We start from the raw sequence: 18312 nt of genomic DNA, 5'->3' as shown, positions 1-18312 counted from the left end.
TTAGATTTTCTGAAGTCGGAATGGAGCAGCTGGCACGCGACAGGAAGCTGGGTCCCCATGGCGACTGCGACTGGGCCGGGAGCAGTTTACTGAAGCACCGTTTTCTACTACGTTTATCCCAAGCTAAGCGGGTTTAAGGTTACACTGCAAAGTAACACTGTCTGGAATACTTTCCTTAGGAGCACAGAGATGAGTCGACATGCAGCAAGGCAACGGCAGGGCAAGCAGCACGGGCTAGGCTAACCTGGGGGGGGGCGGGGGGGGGTCAATTCACAAAGAGCGAGCGGGTGAACTCAACGTAGTCAAAAGCCGTGGGGAGCTCGCGGCCCTTGCCATCCATGTAGGGCTTCATGTGGGAGACGCAGTAGTCGGCCTGTTCCCGGGTCAGGTTCTGGAGGGAAGACAGCGCCTGTCAGCCCCACTGAAGCGGTGGGCTGGGTGGGCTTCAGAACCCTTACTGCCCGAGCCTTCAGTTTTGCTTTTCCTAGGACCCCTCCCCCCTCCTCCCCAGGGCAGCGGGGTGGGAGTGGAGTCCCAGACCTGGTACAGCTCCTCCTTGGTCACGTAAGGCTTTCCCTCTGAGCTCAGGGCCCTGAAGGCGCTCTCGATCTCCTCGCTGGACTTGACGTTCTCTGTCTCCCGGCTGATCATGAAAGCCATGTACTCTTGCAGGGAGACGTGGCCGTCCCTGGGGAGGAGCGAGCGCAGTGAGCAGGAGGGGCAGCGGGGGCCTTGGGCAGAGCCCTTTCCACTGCTCCCCCGAGGCTCACCGGTTTGGATCCACCGTGTCCAGAATCGCCTCGAACTCAGGGTCAGGTTCTCCTTCCTCCACCATGGGCAGATCGTAGCCCAGGGAGCGCAGGCAGGATTTGAACTCCTGGTGGTTCAGGCGGCCAGATTTGTCCTTGTCAAAGTGTCTGGAGCACAAAGTAGAGCACAGCTCAGCACACGGGCCCTGCTGCTGAGCCTGCCCGCGCCCCACCGGGGAGGGTGCAGGTGTACTCACTTAAACATCATGCTGAACTCTTTGAGGGCCTCTTCGGTCACCCCTGTTGTGTTCCTGCAAGAAGAGAATTAGGGACTGAGACCCCACCCCACACAGCAGTAACCTGACTGCGGGACGCCCGGTGACCTATGCTCAGGTGGCGGGACTGTTTCCCGCAGCCCCCGGTGCCGGGCGCAGGTACCTGGCCTGGATCTGCTGCTCCAGGTTGTGCTGCATGCGCATGCCCAGCTGGTCGAGCTGGTCCCACTGCTGGGCCAGGCCCACGGTGCTGTGCTCCGTGTACTTGTTGTCCAGGATCAGGGCTTCCTCCATGGCTGCCCCGAGGTCCTCAATTTTCTTCAGCTGACTTCTCATGGCTCGAATCTCCTGGTGCTTGCGCTGCAGGGTAGGGGAGCAAAGATGTTCGGACGGGCCCTCGCCTCGGTCACCAGGCTCAAGACCAACGGCCCTGGCCCTCCCCGCCCGAGACCAGCAGGGCTGTGAGCAGTGGGGAAGGGGTGAAGTGCAGCACCCGGTAGCCTCAGGGGGGGCAAGACTTCATTCAACGTGAGTGCCCCAGAGCAGTGGGCAGATCTGCCCGGGAAGCCATTGGGTTGGCGAAAGAGTCCATGCAGTTTCTTCTGTGAAATAACGGATTTTTCATTTTCACCAATAACTTCATTGATTTGGGTATTTTGAGTACGTTGGCCATCTCCTGTGTGGTATAACACTGACAGCTCTCAACTGACGTCTTGATTTGACCACCACCGACTTCAATGGATCCGCCCAACCAAGCAGCATCGTCCAGCAAGAACTCCCCCGCACGAAACCGGCAAACCGCTTCTGACACATTTGCCCGGTCACAGCACCTTCACTACACACTGTACAAACCTTTTTTGTGTCTGTTGCATTTTTACCTTTCTTGAAATAATAAAGCATAATGGCCCGAGTGGCATATTTTCTTGCCTTTTCAACGTTGAAATGGATACACAAAAATTCACCAATTTTGTTAAGTTTTATAAAAAATGCCCAGATGTGACCGCTGTCACAACACAATCTAACAAAATTGCCTCAAGTGAAGTTACAGACAACTAAGCACCTACTAGAACTACTGTAGGTGAAAAACCAAACTTGGGCCAACCCAGTCCACACCAAGGCGAAGAGCCTTCCCTCTTCAGGACGGGTTCAAGGCAGCGACCATCGAAGACAAAGCCTTCCCTTCAAGTGGTGGGGACCCAGGCTGCTTTAAGCCAAGGGTAAAGGGGAATCCAGCCAGCCCACCTGAGGCCAGACTGAGAGCCAGGCAGGCCTACTGGGGTGGATGGGTGGAGGGTCTCAGCTGGGTCAGGAGCCCTCGGGGCACTTACTTTGGTAGCTTCAAGCTGGGATTCGAGGGTCCCGGATTCTTCCACCATGCAGGACCTAAATGCAAAACACGGAATCACAAGGAGGCGAGAGGAACCTATGAGCTTAAAATAAACTACCCTTAGACAAAACAGTGCCTGCAGTTTCCAGTTCCTTTTACCAAGGAAACAACCCCCATCGGCCGTGGCTGTCTTTCCCTACGTGGCCCGGGGAGCAGGGCAGGCCACACTTTCCCCGGGTAGAGGCGGGAAGCTGCTGCTCCGTGTGGTGTGCCACCTACCCCAGGCTGAGCGCCACCCGGCCTGCTCCCAGGCCAGGGCCCTTCCTCAGGCCCCGCACTGCTGTGAAACAGTGACTGACCCAAGCTAGGCCCTTGAGGGACACCTCAGGAACCGACTTTGCAGGAAGAGAGGGGGCTGCTGGCCTGACAATGCATCCTCTGCAGCCACAGCGGAGGGAGACCCCCCACAGGACCCTGCTGCTCACAGATGGGGAGACCCTAGGCAGGAGGGAGGCTGACAAGCAGACAGTCACCCCAGAAACCCCCAGGGCCTCCTGCAGGTCCCCAAAGAGGGGTCCCTTCCGAGGGAAATGCAGTCAGACCCCCTGAGACACGGACACTGGGCGCTAAGAGATCATGGCCAGATCTGAGCTTTAAAAACGGCTCTAAATCTGCCCGAAGGAGGGAACTGGCTGTGACTAAGCCCCCGCTTCAGGTCCCAGGATCTAGTCACAGCACCAGAGGCTCCTGCCAGGGCCAAGTTCAGAAGAGCAAGAGGGCTGGGGGAGCCTCCATCCCATTGACACAGTGCACAGGAGGCTTCCAGTGAACAAAGATGACACTTGGGTTGGGGGCACGTGCAGGGATAAGTCACACTGTGCACATGTCCTTGGTGGGATTTTAGCCCACCTTCCCCTGTACCCATATTTGCCCCAACCTACCCTTTTAACACCCAGTGCGCCAGGGTTAGCTCTGAAGTCTTCCCAAGTTCAAAGTGTCTAACAAAAGCAGGGCACCAGGCTTCCTCCTACCCCAGCAGGTCAGATCAGACTCACAATCATGACATGTCCCCCAGGGCAAAGCACACCCCCGGGACCGGGGCGGGGTGGGGGGGCTGGGTGCTGGTGCAGGGGGAGGAGGACAGAACCCTCTCCCAAGCGGCCAAGGGCAGTGGGTTAGTCAGAAAGCGGAGCCGCCTGGGGAAGTCAAGAGTGCATGGGTAAAACCACAGTGAGGTAAGGAGAGAAATAAGAGAAAAACCTTCCAGACAGATCATCCCCAACTTCATACTGATAGACACGAATGACCCGACGATACGCTATGCTATTCAAAGAGAACAAACCAAATGAATACACCAAAGGAAGGGAGCGGGGAAGGCACACCAGGACAGACACACGCACAGGCCCAAGCAGGCAGCGCCCAGGCAGAGACCTGGCACAGGGGGGGCTGAGGGCCGGCCTGGGAGGGCGAAGAGCCTTGGCACAGTGCATGAGGGCCAGGCGAGACGGGGCTGGGGGAGACACGCGGTAAGGGGAGCATGGCACCCCACAGAGGCAAAACGGGGACCAGCAGGCAGCCCCAGGGGTGCAGGGGCAGAGCAGACACCGGGTGGCTTATGAATTCAAGCTAGAACTGGGACTCCTAAACTCTGACCCATTCTGCCTTTAACACGTGGGGGGTGGGACGAGTCCGTCCAGGCTTCTCCCACTGCTCCATTTACCTGCTGCCGAGCCTCAGGAGTGATGGCCTAAAGCATGGTGGTCCCACCAACCCTGGCCCTGAGAATGGGCTTGGGAGGGAGTGCAAAGGTGACCGACCGACCCAGGCAGAAGCCAAGATTGGAGAGAGAGGCCCCTACTGGGAGTGGGTGGGATGGCCCTGCTCCTCTTGGGCTCCTTCCAAGCCCTATCACTCAGAAATACTGGGCACTTCTGCCTTCAATTAGGATAAATGACACCTGTCCCTCTTCCCCACCCCAGGAAAATGGGTTGCTGGGCGAGGGTCATTGCACAGCTGGGGACTTACTGAACCAACCTGAACCCCTAAATGCTGTCATCCACTTTATGCCCATGGCCTCCTAAGTACCGTCCCCCTGGACACACGAGGAGGACAGGCAAAAGTGGCGGCCAGTGCCATCCCCTGGCTGAGCCAGCATGGGGACTCCCAGAGGCCTGGCCTCAGCTCTGGCCTCCCAGCTCGGTCACATTCCCCCCATGAGAACCCCTGGAATTGGAACAGGAAGGTAGGAGGACCTCTCCTCCCCAGACGGTAGGCTGTCAGGGACAGTGGGCTGTGGGGCACGGCACACGCTCCTTGTAAGGTGACAGGGACAGGGTGTGGGGAGTGCAGCCTGCCCTGGGCACAGGACGGCCCATCCTGGGATCCTCTACAAGTCAGGCCACAGGGGGACAGAGGGCAGCGGGACACAAGACCACCACACCACAGTCCCCGAGAAGTAGGAAGACAACACTAACCCATCGAGGAGATACGTTCTGTGGAGACGGGTCCGAGCAGCCACAAGACAAGGGGGTATCCGGGCAGCAGCAATCAGGAGGTGGGGGACCGAGGGGGACACGAGAAAGGAAAGAAAAAAATGACATCAGTTCCCGCCCTGCACTCAACCCGCCAGTCTGCTGCTGAGTCACTGCTCAGGGTTCACCAGGGGCCATGCATGGCCCCACCCAGTGGGGTGAAGCCCCCCCCGCCCCGCCCCGAGAACTCTGGCCTAGCACTGCCCATCCTTCCGGCCCCCATGCCCCCACCCTCTCCCTCAGCACCCAGAGCGCCCCCGGGCCGAGCAGCACCTGGTCTCCTGGATCCACTGGTGGAAGGCGTTGGCGTGCTGCGCAAACTCCTGCCGCAGCTTGTCGTTCTCCTCCTGCCGGCGCTGCTCCTTCTGCAGCTCCAGCTCCCTCTCCTAAGGACCAAAGGGAGGCAGAGGCCGCGTCACCGCAGCTCCCCTGCATAGACAGGCACAGGACAGAGAAGGCTCTGCCCTCGGGAACGGTCAGACCAGCTGGCCTTAACGTTTGAGAGTGGCAGAAAGGCATTTTCTGACACTGACGTTTGAGAGTGGCAGAAAGGCATTTTCTGACACTGAACACAGGAACTATCACTCTGGGTGTCAGAAAAACTGGGCGTTAACCTCAACCCAAAGACAGTAGGAAGGAGTCTGGGAGACACTCTGAGCTCAGAGCGCTCAGTAATCCTCTGGCTGCTTGACACCCCCCTGGGAACTCCGGGAAGACGTGATGACAGGCAATGGGTGGGTGGCTAGGCTGACACCCCTGCTAACTTCTGGGAAACAACCCTGCTTCCTCCACCCGAGTCTCACTGCTCTCCTGCTGGAGTGCAGAGAGCAGCGGGAAGGGCACCTTGATGATCTTCTGCAGGTTCCTCCAGGTCTCCTCCAAGGCCTCCATGGTGAACCAGGTGTAGGGGTTGGAGGCCACGCGGAAACTCTTGATCTGGCGGTCCAGCTCCGCCAGCTGGTTGAAGTCGGCCTGGGCTGAGCTGAGGGAGGAGCGGAAGGCGTCATGGGCCTCACGCAAGGCTTTGATTTCTTCCAGGGAGTTGCAGCGCACGGGGTCCGTCAGATCCTCCTCTGCGTTCTCAAACCAGCTGTTGAAGGCAGAAGCCTTTTTGGCGAAGGTCAGGAAGAGGTCCTCCACCTGAAACGGGACAGAGCGTGACAGCTCCCGGGGCGGGCGGCCTGGGCAGGAAAGGCTCCCCCCTCCCACTTCCCCGCTGAGCAGTCCTGTCTCCCCCGCTCCCCGTCCCCCGGGGTGCTCCTGAATGGCAATCTCGTGAGAGTGACCCCACGCGCCTGAGCGCACCCCCTGTGCCAAGCTGATGGCCGGGCTTCCCCCAGGTGAGCTCTGCCCGGCCCACCCGTACCTTGCGGAAGTGACTCTGGGCCTCCAGCAGCTTCTTCTTCCGGGTGGCCGAGTTGGCCAGAAGCTGGCTCCACCTCTTCATGAGGGAGGCGTGCCGGGCCTCGATGGCCTTTGACTGGATGTGCTTGGCGGCCAGCAGCTGGTCTTTGAGGGCAGTGATGTTGGCGATGCCCTCCTGCTGGAAGGCCTGCAGGCCGGCGTCGAAGGTTTCCTGAAGGGGAGCCGAGAGTCACTCTGCAGTCACCGCACTGAGACTCCAACTTGCCGGTTCTGGTGCCTCAGCCAGCCTGTCAGCCCGGAGTCCCCATCTTGTGCTGCCACAGGGTCACACCCGCCCTTGTCCTTGATTGAGACTGCAGGTTAGGACAGCAGCATCATCCCAGCCCCCAGGCAGACTGACGAGGGACACGAAGGTAAGCCCACAGCGTGCCCTGCGGCGCACAGCTGTTGTACCCATCAGGCCACCACGTGTGTACCTAGTGTGGCAGCGCTCCGAGGACCAGGACTCGCCACGTGTACTGCCCAGTCCCTGGGGCCTAACAGGAGAGTCGGCGTCTCATTGAAAGACATGGAGCACCACGTACCCACCGGGAACTACTATCTGAGCAAACTTCAATCAGTAACCAAGGGGCCACAACTGACCTGTTTGGTAAGGAGAGTCTGGACAGAAGACAGATCTCGGCCATAATCATCGGTCTTCAAGCTGTTCTCCTTTTCACCTAGAAAACCAAGCATGGGAAGTATACCTCTCCTGCTCGGTGTAGTGAGATTAAGTTAAAAAACATGAGGCACAGTTATTTTTGTGTGTTTCGACTTCAGTATCACCAACAGCAGTCTCTGAACCCACACTGACTGGCCCTCCTTGCACCCCAGACTCCTGTTTTCCATTTGTGCTGTGAAGACATGAGGTTCAGTCTCTTCTTAGGTGACGGCAACTCCCACAGTCAAGTGGTCCCAAAGTCAGAGTCTCGCTCCCTCTCTCCGGAAAGCTGAGCGCACCCTGGACCCAGGCAGCTGGCTGGGGGCCGCGCCGATGCAGCCTGGTGCTGGCAGTTGCGCTCATTTGGTCCCTATTGTGACCTCCATTGCTTCTTTCATTGGCCAAGGGCATTTTGTTTATTTATTAATTTTTTTGGCAACCCAAATGCCAGCCCAGTGCCAGGCACCGCTGAGGCCCCGGCTCTCTGGGGCAGGACACCGGCTGCAAGGGTGCCCGGGGGGGGGGGGGGCGGGGGGCGGGGGCAGGCTGTCCGAACCACCCGCATCTCACTAGCTTCTTCTCCGCAGAGGAAAACCCACTGCCAGGGGAGCAGACAGGCTGCGGGGGACGCGGGGCTGCCCGAGGTGGCGCTCACCAATCCAGGACTCCACCACATCCGCCTTCCAGTTGAACTGAAGGAATGCCGAGTTCTCGTCAAGCTTTGCCTTCCTCTGGGCGGCAGCTTTCTCCAAGTCAGACACTTTCCCGTTCAAGCCCTTCATCTTGGAAGAGATGTTCTCCTCGTGGTGATTGTTCTAGGCCCCAAAGAGAAGGTGCACTCTGGTCAGCCCCAGCGCCTGCTGCGCTCGCCTGGCCTGCGCCCCCCCGCCTGGGAAGGCCTTGCTTTCTGGAATGGCCATGTGCACCAGGGGAAGAATAGTGGGGAAGGCTTCTAACGGCAAGACAGTGTAAAAGCCTTACAAAGATGAATAGTGCAATTCCTCTTCAAGGAATTAATTCCAAAGAACAATCAGGAATACACTAAAATGTTAAGGTACAATGATGTATGTACCAGCATTACTTTTTTAATACTTTGTTTCTTTTTAGAGAGAAAGGAAGGGAAAGAGAGGGGGAGAAACATCAATGTGTGGTTGCCTTTCATACGCTCCCTACTAGGGACCCAGCCTGCAACACAGGCCTGTGCCCTGACTGGGAATTGAACCAGCAACCCTTTAATTCCCAGGCCTGTGCTCAATCCATTAAGCTACACCAGCCAGGGCTCAGTGTTACTTCTGTTATTAAAAAAAGCTGGAAGAAGCTTAAATGCCCCTAAGAAAAAAATAGTATACAGCCAAAGAATAGCTATTTCACACATTCGGGGACAATAGCAAATGGTTCAGCAGACGTTCCGACACGGGGGAGACCGAACTCGGGAAGCCTCAGACACTCCTGTTCACTCTTGGTTCAAAACGTATCTGAACCTATCTGAACGTCCCGAGAAGCAGCCCGGTCCCAGCTGGAGCACTGTGACCCAACAAGGCCAGCGTCTGTCTCGTCTGGGGCCGTGGTGCGTGCAGAGGAAAAGCCCAAACGGTGGGCAAACGACTCTCCACCACACGGGTGGTCTTGGGTGGGGGCCGAAGGATGGTGGTTAGGACTCTCTGACCTGCGTTTCCCACCATCTCTACAAAGGGCTCCAACACCAGTGTCACCGAAGGAACAGAGGGGATTCCTCTGTGCTGCGCCCTACCTTTACTGACTGGCTTCAGAAGGCGGAAACTAGCCAGCCAATCCTGGGGCCCCACTTTATGAAGCACGGACATGGTCCTGGTATTGGCCTCAGGCAAAGCCTTGGTGACTGTCCTGGGTGTGCGTGCTGGGGGACAACTGAGGTGCCAGCATGCGGGTGTCCCAGCACTGGAAACCAGGGTCTCACCGCGGGCCACGCTCACCTTCTTAACGAGGTCCTGCCCGTTAGTGCAGACGTCATTCACGCGGTCCTTGTGGACAGTGAAGTCTGTCTCGAAAGCTTCGTGTTTCTTCAGCAGGCCCTGCAGGGGAGGCAGCGGGGCAGGCACTGAGCACCTGGCAGGCACCAATGTGGCAGGTCAGGACGGAGGGTAACAGGCTGGAAGGTGCGGGCCACACAGGCATTGTCCAGCTGGGGACTAAGACGGCAGCCAGGTACAGAAATAAATGGATGATTCTGAAGGTGGTGAACCCAGGGTGCAGGGAGAGTAACTGGCAGGGCGCTGGCCTTGGAGAGGCGCCAGGGACGGCCTTTCTGTAAGGGGCAAACTCTTGGCAGTCAGTCAGCACAGTTGTCTCTCTTCCCAGAGGGGACCAGAGTGGACAGAAAGTGAGCCACAAAGGCAGATGACACTCCTGAGCACGTGTCCTTAGGGACCTTCCCAGGCTCATCCTGAGCACCATGGAAGCACCGGAGACAACGCTCCCAGGACGGACCCAAACTGCAGAGGCGGGAACTCCCTCGCCGGTTTCAGTGCTGGCTCCTGGCTCCGCCACCCTGACTAGCTGTCCGGGGTCCCCACTGTGAGGGGCGTGGCTCAGGGGCTTCCCTGCTTCTTGGGGATGCAGACTGTTTCTGCAGCTGGTGGCACACATTCTGGAATGTTCTAGCATACTGTGCTGCCCATCCTTATCAAGAAGGGGGTCTACTCATTCGCCCGGGACCCTGGGCTGCTTTGTGACGACTCTGACCAACAGAAGGCAGTGAGGACAACGTCATGTCACGTCTGAGACTAGGCCCACAGACCCCTGGCAGGTTCCACCGTGCCCGTGGGACGCCGCCTAAGGCAGGCAGGTTGGGCCCTGGGAGGGGAGAGGCCACGTGGAGGGGCTGGCGGCCCAGGTGGCGCTCACACATGTCAGCCCGGCTGCCCTCTGCACCTCAGGGCAGCCACCAGGGAGCCCAAGGGAGAGCGGCAGATGGGCTGGCCCCGGGTTCACAGGGCTGGGAGACACGAGGGGTTTCTATTTTTAGGGTTGTTACAGGGCCAAGTGACCCAATGTGTGCAGGACGTATGCTGTGTGTTGAACCATGTGCCCACAAACGGTATGATGAAGTCCTAACCCTGGCACCTGTGGACGTGCACCCGGGGTCTCTGCAGGAGATCGAGTAAAGATGGGGTCACAAGGCTGGGCCAGAACCCCATGTCTGTGTCCTTAGAAGCAAATGGAAATCGGGACACAGACACATGTGGAGAGATGCCCTGGGAAGACCCAGACACAGAAAGAAGACAGCCGCTGAAAACAGGTGGAGTCTGGAGTGAGGCAGCCACGGCCGAGGACCACCTGGGGCCACTAGGAGCTGGGAGAGGCCAGGAAGGACCCTCCCCCAAAAGTTCCAAGGAGCAAGGACCTGTCTACACCTTGCTCGCAGACTTCCGGGCTCTGGAACTGTAAGACGACACAGCCACCCGTGTGCCACAGCCCTAACGACTGCCATAGCAAACCAGCAGGGTGCCAGGCCCCCAAGTCAGGCCAGCTTCGTCTGGAGAGGGACGGCACATCCAGGGAAAGATCGTAAGGGCGAAAGCCAACCAATGTGACCTTGGCCGCTAGAACTGTAACCGCCTGGGAAGAACACAGACACTCAACAAACCAGCGGGAAACGGGTGACCAGAGGCAGGGGCTGAGAAAGGAGGCAGGTGGCATCTCCGGGTTCTCTAACCTGGATGGCAGCCAGAGTGTCTCCATAATCTTCACTGGCCACCAGGGTCATCTTCTCATTGATCCAGGCTTCTTCCTCTTCCACATTGGCTACGAACTGCTGATATTCCAAGGATTCTTCTAGCCGTTGGCCCCTATTTACAGTAGACAGAGAAAAATCAGCTGTGACCTCTTCTGACTGATTGTGAGTGTGCGCACGCTTGAAGACACTGCCAAGTGTGGGTGTAAATGGCTCAGTGAAGCCTCCTGCCTAACACAAAGACAGCGCTGGCAGAACGGACAATTCTGGGGCCGCATGCTTGGCCGGTTCTCATAACAGAACCAGTTCGCCAGGGGCTGTCAGGGGGGCTCTGGACAGCAAGCCAGCGGCGGCCCCTGCACACCCAGGGACAGGGTCCAGGGGGCAGCAGGAGGGCCCGGAGCTCCTCCCCCGGCCGCTCACCGGGCGGCCGCCAGCTGCTTCAGCTCCTTCCAGTGCTCCACGAACTGCGCCAGGCGCTGCTGAATCTCCTCCTTCCCGATGGTGTTGTCGTCGGACAGCTTCTTCCCAGTGTCTAGGACGCCCTGACAGGCAAGAACGGGCAGGTTAACAGCCGTTTTTAGCCAAGCTTCTAGATGCTTCCAGGCAAAGGCCTCAGCACCAAATCCAGAACTCCTTCCCAGTTTGGGGCAAGGGGGTCACAGACACTGAGAGGCCTCAGTGACATGAAGCAAAGGACTGCTCCAAGTGTCACCAATGCACCCCGCCGCCACCACCCTCTCTGCCAGGGGAGGCCTCACCTGAATCGCAGGCTCGTGAGCAGCCAGCTCGGCCTCCAGCCGCTTGTGCTTCTTCCTCAGGTTCTGAACACCCGTTAGGTCTCGGCCGTAGTCCTCGGAGCTCACCAGCAGCTTCTTCTCCCTGCGAGATGCAGGCAGGCAGTCAGCACCCACACTGCCATGCTCCCAAGTGGCAGTGTCCAGGCAGAACTGCCAAGAGCCACGGCCCTCGTGACGCCCTTCGCAGACATCCACCCCTCTCTCCAGGAAAACCCGTCTGTCTTCCGGAAACCAGAAGTCTATGTCCCAGACAGTGTCCGAGCACGTGCGTAGGATCACACGCTGTGTCTGTGTGGGGTGTGCCGTGGCACTGCCCTTCGACCTACTTCTCCAAGTGGGCATGTATCACACACAGAGTTAGACACTGACATAATCTTTTTAAGTGTGAGGAATAAAAAGATTTCCCCGACTTTAGGTTGGACTGTTTATATGCTACACCAACTGGAAAAGGTAGACTGAAGTTTTGGAGAGGATTAAAAACAAACTCCTCCCCTTCCTTCCAGAATCGATCTTCCCCAGAAGAGAACAGACTGTCTTTTCCAGGCAGGAGCTCACTAACTTCCCCAGGGATCTCAGGGCAGGGTGTAACCAGGGTCTAGTGCAACCACCGCGCATCAGTCACTACATTTTGGAGGCCGTCGCTGACCAGCATCACCGCGCACCGGGACACCCGGAGGAGTAACAGGCCTTCCACAGTGAGTGTGGTGGGCGGAGCTAAGAACCAGCACGGAAGTGGCTGTGGAGGCCACGCCCTTGCCGGCACGCCTCCCTGTCTCACCACCACAGTACAGGAGAGACCCGGACCTCCCGACTCTCTTTCAGCCCTGCGGTTCTGACGGCCACTGAAGGCTTGAGGGGTGTCCCCGTGTCCCAGAGCATGATGTCCCAGGAGCACCTACTTGATCCAGGACTCCTCGTCGTCCATGTCCCGGAAGAACTGGTGCAGGCGATGGGACTCATTCAGCTTGGCTCGCCGGGAGGCTGCCATGCTCTTGATCTTCTGGAAACGACCGTTGATGGTGTCTCGCTTGTCCTTTACTTGGGAGGTGTCGAAGGCACTGCTGGTCATCAGGCTGTCCGCCTGGCTGTTCAGGTCCTTCAGGCGATCCTGGGGTAGGGGACAGAATGGGAAGGGTCAGAAGCCTGGGTCTCCGTGAGCACCTGCTTGTAAGTGAGAACTCAGGAAGTACTCCTCCCCGACGAGTCGGCTGAAGATATACTGGGCGTGGCACGTGTGTGGGGTGTGGGTTATGTGTGTGTGTGGTATGTGTGTGGGGTGTATGTGTGTGGTGTGTGCGCAGGTGTGTGTGCATGCACGTGTGTGTGCTGAAGCCTTAGCTCCAGGCCACTAGAACCGCAGTGCACATTTCGATACAGAAATCGACTCTCCACCACCCTGTCCTCGCGGTAAAAACGCTGCCTTGCCAACGCCCTTTAAACAGCAGCAGGAGCTGTCGACTGTACTGAACGTCCGTCTCGGAGCACACCGTTCAACACCCCGGGCAAGACAACGGAAGCTCACGCGAGCCTTGCTGCTGCAAACTCAAGCCCGGGGACAGCCTGGGGAACAGCACACGGCATGAGCTCAACGAGACGCCTCTTCACGGACCTCCGTTTACCCGACAGGACCGCCAGGAGACCAACCGCTCATTCGGACTTCAGGATCTGTGTCGGGCACTAAAAAAGGTCAACCTGCCACTGTGAGGAAAACTGCATTTTTGGCTAATGACAAAATTCCAATTTCATGAGAAAATCAGGACTTTGGGAAATGTCTGCCTCCCTGAGCTGGACAGCATTCCAACAGGGACGACTTCTGTGTGGAGGCTCTGACATTAACTCACGTGAAGTTACGACGAAAGGTGCCCGCACGTAGAAGAGCTAGTAACTCAGCAAACCAGTCTTTTCCCAACGGTGCCGTAGCCGCACGCGTGGGTGGGTAAAAGAGCCCCTCCGAGTCCAACACGGACCAGTGGATTTGAACAAAAAACTATAAAAAACTGCCTGACAGGGCTCCTGACAGTGTCCACTTTGCCACTGACCTTTAGTGAGTGACCACTGACTAAGTGAGGTGCAGAGTCGAACAGCCACACCAACAACTTGAACAGAAACGCCCCCCCCCCCCGGGGGGCTCCACGGGGACGACACCCAACCACAACTGGGGCAGGGCAGCCAGGAGGCCAGCGGCTCCCACGAAGCTGGACACTGGAGAGAGCTGCGAACCTACGGCCAACGCCCCTCTGCTTGCGTTCTTTTGGTTTTGGAAAAATTTGGTTATAACCCATAAAAATGTTATTTATGTTAACTCCTAATGGGTTTACTACTATTTTAAGTGGATCAATAAACTTACAGACTCACAAGAAACAGCACAAACAGCATAGTTCCTGTGTGCCCTCCCACCAGGTCCCCAACTGTCACGCCTTTCATAGCACAGGACCCAAACCAGCGACCGCGCTGACACTGCTGTCCTCGGTCCACAGGCCCTACCGGACCCGCCCTTTCTCACACGCGGTCACTCGTGTGTGCCTCCAGGAGCGTGCTGTGCAGCCCGCGTGGTTTCATCCTATGTGTGGACCTGTGTGATCACCACCGAAATCAAGCCCCGGGCACTGTTCCGGCGGCACCTTTACGGCGGCACGCTCACCCCGCCCGACCCCCGGCAACTGCTCGCTTGTTTTCCGCCTCCGTACACTGGCCATTTCGAGAGTGTTATGTGACAGTATGTAACACGTTGATGCTCATTTGTAAAACTCAACTTCTAAAACGTACTTCCTTGTGACAGTGGGGAAGGTGGATAAATAGAACCCACACAACGGCAGGCCCCTCAGTGACGGCTGAGAGTGGGAAGTGGTCCCAAGACTACAGTGCCTGAGACCCCCTGCTCTAAGTGACGGACACCCCTCTCCCGAGTGCACAGCCGCGCCCCAACACCGGCCTGGCCGCCCCCTCCCCCTGCGCACCTCGTGGGCAGAGATATCCGCCTCCAGCAGTTGGTGTTTCTTCAGCAAGTTGTTCACAGAGGCCAGGTCTTTGCCGTAATCCTCCGATGCCAGAAGGGCCTCCACCTGGCAGTGGAACCAAAGCAAAAGGCTACTGTGCGGTGCGTGCAGGGGGTTCTGGAACATCCAGGCCGCCCAGCTGCTATTCCCGGTCTTAGTTAGGAGGCTGCACGCTCCTCATCACAAGTCACTGCTGAGCCTGCTCAACCCGGCTCGGCCACCACAGCCTGAGGTGCTCCCCGTTTCGGTCAACCAACAACTCAAGCACCCGGGAATTTAAACGCTACAGTGAAAAGCGGGGTCATGGAGCCTTCAAGATGACTGGATGGTAAAACATGGAGCAACCCCACGTGAAGGAAATGCTGTTAGGGGAAGAACTGGCAGCGTGGAGCGCCAACGCCCGGAAGCCCCGAATGTCCCCCCACAGGACTGGATCTGGGACAGCATGACTAACGCACGCTACCTGGACCTACGTGGACATTCGAACGAGCAGGAGAGACAGCTGGTGACGCGGGGGTACCACTCCTGGTACATACTAACGAAAAGTACCCCAAGAGCCCAGCTATACATAAAAATACAGCTACACAGACATTCACAAAGCGTGCCTGGACGGGACGCGTGGGGTGCTGGGCTCGAAAGTCCCCCTCTCCCCTCTCTGTCCCCTCCCACTGCGTACGGAGCGTGCACTGCTGACTGGCTTCCTGACTCACTGCTCTTCTGGTTTCTACCTGCGCTCCCGCTGGAGGAGTGAACCCAAAGCCACCAAAAAGACGCTCGCTCTTCTCCAAGCATCCCTTCCCCCTCCTCCCGAGTTGCGTACAGCACTCGGCTCCCATCCAATAACGAAGACTTCTGCTAAGAGGTACATCGGGAGGGCCTGACTTCCCAGCATATCAGGCTGACAGACCTACCATCCCAAGTGACCAGACACCGTCTGACGATGGGAGGGGAATCCTTGGCATTACCTCGGAGAGCCAGAAGTCAAAGTCCTTGATTCCAGTGTTGAAGTTCTGCTGCTTGTTGGCTTCCTTCAGTTTCTGGCTCTTCTCAGCCGACTTCTGCACCAGGAACTGCCACTGGTCAGCTAAGGCCGCCAGCCGGGCCTGGGGGAGAGACGGGAGCCCTTAGAGACAGGGAAATCCGTGAGAATGGAGGTGCTCAGAGCAGCCACTCCCGCTTGCATCCCCGACTGCGCGCAGGCGAAGCTGCTGATCTGAGGCTCCGAGGCTCTCGGTTTCGGGGCTGTGTGGAGCCGGGGGCCCACCTTCACAGCGTCCTCGCTGCCGGCGCAGGCACCACGCTCAATCAGAGAGTTGCCCGTGTCGATGACACCGCGGATGCGGTCAGCATTGGCGTGCAGCTCTGCTTCGAAGGCTTGGTGCTTCTGGTGCTTGCTCTAAAAACAGAAAAAAAAACCCCACCTTTCAAAACCTGGTCCTGCACTTGACAGCTTCCTGGGGAGAAGGGATTCTCGAAAGGGAGTGGTATCAAACTTAAAGATCTGGGGTGAGGCTCAGCATTTTTTTAGAGAGGCAACCACGGTATTGTGTGACTACCGTGGGGTCAACCTGTTGTGGGTTCAGTGGAAGGGCTGGGCAAACAGGAAGGAAATATACCAGCTTAGGAACAGGTAAATTGGGTCGACTCTTAAACCAGCAGGACTGGCTATTTGGGAGTGAAATCTTGGAATTAAACACTTTCTGATGCTTTTCAGAAGACCGCAACGGCCAACTGCAGTTTCGAATCCACCTATGCATCGAGTTCCCACCCACGGCTTTCTCCTTAGCAGACGGTGACTCTAGCAATAACGCGCACGCAAACACCTCTCCTCATGAGGCAGCAACCCCACGCAGCAGCGTGTGGTGGTCAGGCCGGCTGTCTGTGACACTGGGGGGCCCACAGTGGCTGCAGGCCAGGGCCTGGCTGGCTTCTCACTTGCTATCTGCCATTACCAAAACTCCCAGGTTCCGTCAAAACCCAGGCTTCAGTCTGGGTAGGGACGTCTCCTTTTTAAGACATGGGAGGGCCAGGAGAGTGGTGGGCTCCTGATGCGGGGGCCTGGCAGTGTTTCTAGGGATCCACAGAGGAAGGGAGGCAAGGGAACACGAGACAAGTGCAAGGACGCAGCTGTGGCACAATTCTGGGTGAGAAATGCAGGATCTTAGGGAAGAATGTTATTTGGGAAAGGAAGAACTAAAAGAAAAAAAAGCAGTGTATGTAGCCAGGGCAGAACCCTGCGGCAAGCGTTTCATTTCAGGGGCAGCAACTTGTCCAAGGACGGAGCCACCAGGCTGCAGAGGGCGGCATTGGCCCCACGTGTCCCTGCCGGGGCCCTGGCCCCTACGCCCCAGAACAAGGGCAAGGGCAAGAGGTCTCAAATGCCCACAAATCTTGCCGAAGCCCAATTTACTCTTCTTGGTCCGATCACTCTCCGGTTTGAACCCCATCGTTCTCTCCCCTCCTCTCCTCCATGGGCTCAGGCAGGTCCTGAAGCACACCCGCACAGGAAAGCTCGGTTCACTGCCCCCTGGGCAGTGCCCCATTTTTCTCAGCGCTTCGCCCCTGGCTCCTCTTAGGTTGGGGTGCAGACCATCCACCTCTCTATGGGACTCTTGCTCCCCCTCCCCTGTGACCAGCACGAAATTCTCACACTCTGTGACACCTCCCTGCCCCAGGCAACCAAAGGCCAGGAGCCTATGTTTACATGGAAAAAGCGGTTTCATTTTCTCAAAGAAGCATCTCGCCCTGGCTGGTGTGGCTCAGTGGACTGAGTGCTGGACTGTGAACCAAAAAGTTACCGGTTCGATTCCTAGTCAGGGCACATACCTGGGTTGTGGGCCAGGTCCCCAGTAGGGGGCACGTGAGAGGCAACCAATCAATGTATGGCTCCCATATTGATGATTCTCTCCCTCTCTCCCCCTCCCTCCCCACCTCTAAGAATACTAAATAAACATAACCTTTAGAAGACACACCTAGAAAGCAAGCAGTCAATTACTGCCCCTCAAATCAAACACGACACAGAACTTGCCTACGTGATGAACCGAGGGCACGAGGGATGAAGGGTTGCAGGCTAAGGACAACAAAGAAAGCCACATCCCACAGGGACACTTGGACGGAGTGTGATGGATGATTAGAGATGGAGAGATGGAGGAAGAGACACCAGCAGACTGCGTGTGACCACAATCACAAGAGTCTACACAGAAGAGCACAAATACTGGAGCTCATTTAACCAAAACTTTCAAAGAACACGAAACTTACCAGCAGCTTGGAAAGCTACAAAAACAGATTGAAACAACAAGAGTTCAGTACACTGATGTGAACACACAGCCAGCTCTTACACACACTCGTGTTGCTGTCCCACTTCCCCCGGAAGCCCGGTGTTCGGGGACAGCGAGCGGAAGGGTGCTCTACGTACAGCCCCTGCCAGCAGATACCGACCGTTTCCACAGGGGCCGAGCGGCTCTGCGCGGGCTCTGGCAACTCACTGGGACCTTCCCACCAGCCCAACTTACCACAAACATTTTCGCTGGCTTCACCAGGAAACTGGCTGACAGCTGTACCCCCGTTACAGATGTCCCATTTAACACAAGCCACTCAAGACCCCCAGCCGCTCGGGGACAGCAGCCCGCCCGCCCAGCTCACCTGGATGTTGGTGGGGTCCTTGTAGGACTCATCACTCGCGGTTTGCAGTTTTTCGCTGATCCAGGCCTCGATCTCATCCACGTCCCGGCTGAACTGCTGGAGGGTCTGTGATTCTCCCAGCTTGGACCTTTTCTCAATCATCTGGGCTTTAAGACGTCGCCACCTAAGCAAGGGAAACAGAGACCAAAGTGAACGAACGACCCCCCCAACGGGAC

The 18312-nt window shown here is 57.4% G+C and overlaps 1 protein-coding gene across 6 annotated transcripts in view; it reads right to left on the bottom strand.

Annotated features, from left to right (window-relative positions):
• Positions 1 to 10: 10 nt before the first annotated feature.
• SPTAN1 (spectrin alpha, non-erythrocytic 1) overlaps positions 11 to 18312 on the bottom strand; it is a 57309-nt gene continuing 39007 nt past the window's right edge. For 4 of the 6 annotated variants that reach the window (XM_037036576.1, XM_037036579.1, XM_037036580.1 and 1 more), the window contains 22 exons: positions 18098 to 18260; positions 17714 to 17728; positions 15720 to 15851; positions 15421 to 15558; positions 14417 to 14521; positions 12359 to 12567; positions 11421 to 11541; positions 11083 to 11204; positions 10642 to 10774; positions 8900 to 8998; positions 7603 to 7762; positions 6890 to 6966; positions 6249 to 6458; positions 5726 to 6022; positions 5156 to 5268; positions 4826 to 4843; positions 2353 to 2407; positions 1188 to 1384; positions 1007 to 1060; positions 771 to 917; positions 541 to 688; positions 11 to 391 (listed from right to left, as the gene is read on the bottom strand). In XM_037036576.1, the coding sequence (XP_036892471.1) occupies positions 266 to 391; positions 541 to 688; positions 771 to 917; positions 1007 to 1060; positions 1188 to 1384; positions 2353 to 2407; positions 4826 to 4843; positions 5156 to 5268; positions 5726 to 6022; positions 6249 to 6458; positions 6890 to 6966; positions 7603 to 7762; positions 8900 to 8998; positions 10642 to 10774; positions 11083 to 11204; positions 11421 to 11541; positions 12359 to 12567; positions 14417 to 14521; positions 15421 to 15558; positions 15720 to 15851; positions 17714 to 17728; positions 18098 to 18260 (2839 nt within the window). In that variant the 3' untranslated portion in view covers positions 11 to 265. The remainder of the gene's footprint in view (positions 392 to 540; positions 689 to 770; positions 918 to 1006; positions 1061 to 1187; positions 1385 to 2352; positions 2408 to 4825; positions 4844 to 5155; positions 5269 to 5725; positions 6023 to 6248; positions 6459 to 6889; positions 6967 to 7602; positions 7763 to 8899; positions 8999 to 10641; positions 10775 to 11082; positions 11205 to 11420; positions 11542 to 12358; positions 12568 to 14416; positions 14522 to 15420; positions 15559 to 15719; positions 15852 to 17713; positions 17729 to 18097; positions 18261 to 18312) is intronic. The other 2 variants (XM_037036578.1, XM_037036581.1) reach the window with 1 other exon arrangement.

Source organism: Sturnira hondurensis, unplaced genomic scaffold (genome assembly GCF_014824575.4).
Source record: "Sturnira hondurensis isolate 20B ecotype Veracruz unplaced genomic scaffold, ASM1482457v3 Scaffold0022908, whole genome shotgun sequence".
NCBI classification, from domain to species: Eukaryota; Metazoa; Chordata; class Mammalia; order Chiroptera; family Phyllostomidae; genus Sturnira; species Sturnira hondurensis.
Note: the sequence above shows the minus strand (reverse complement) of the source record. Positions and strands in the feature narration are given on the sequence as shown.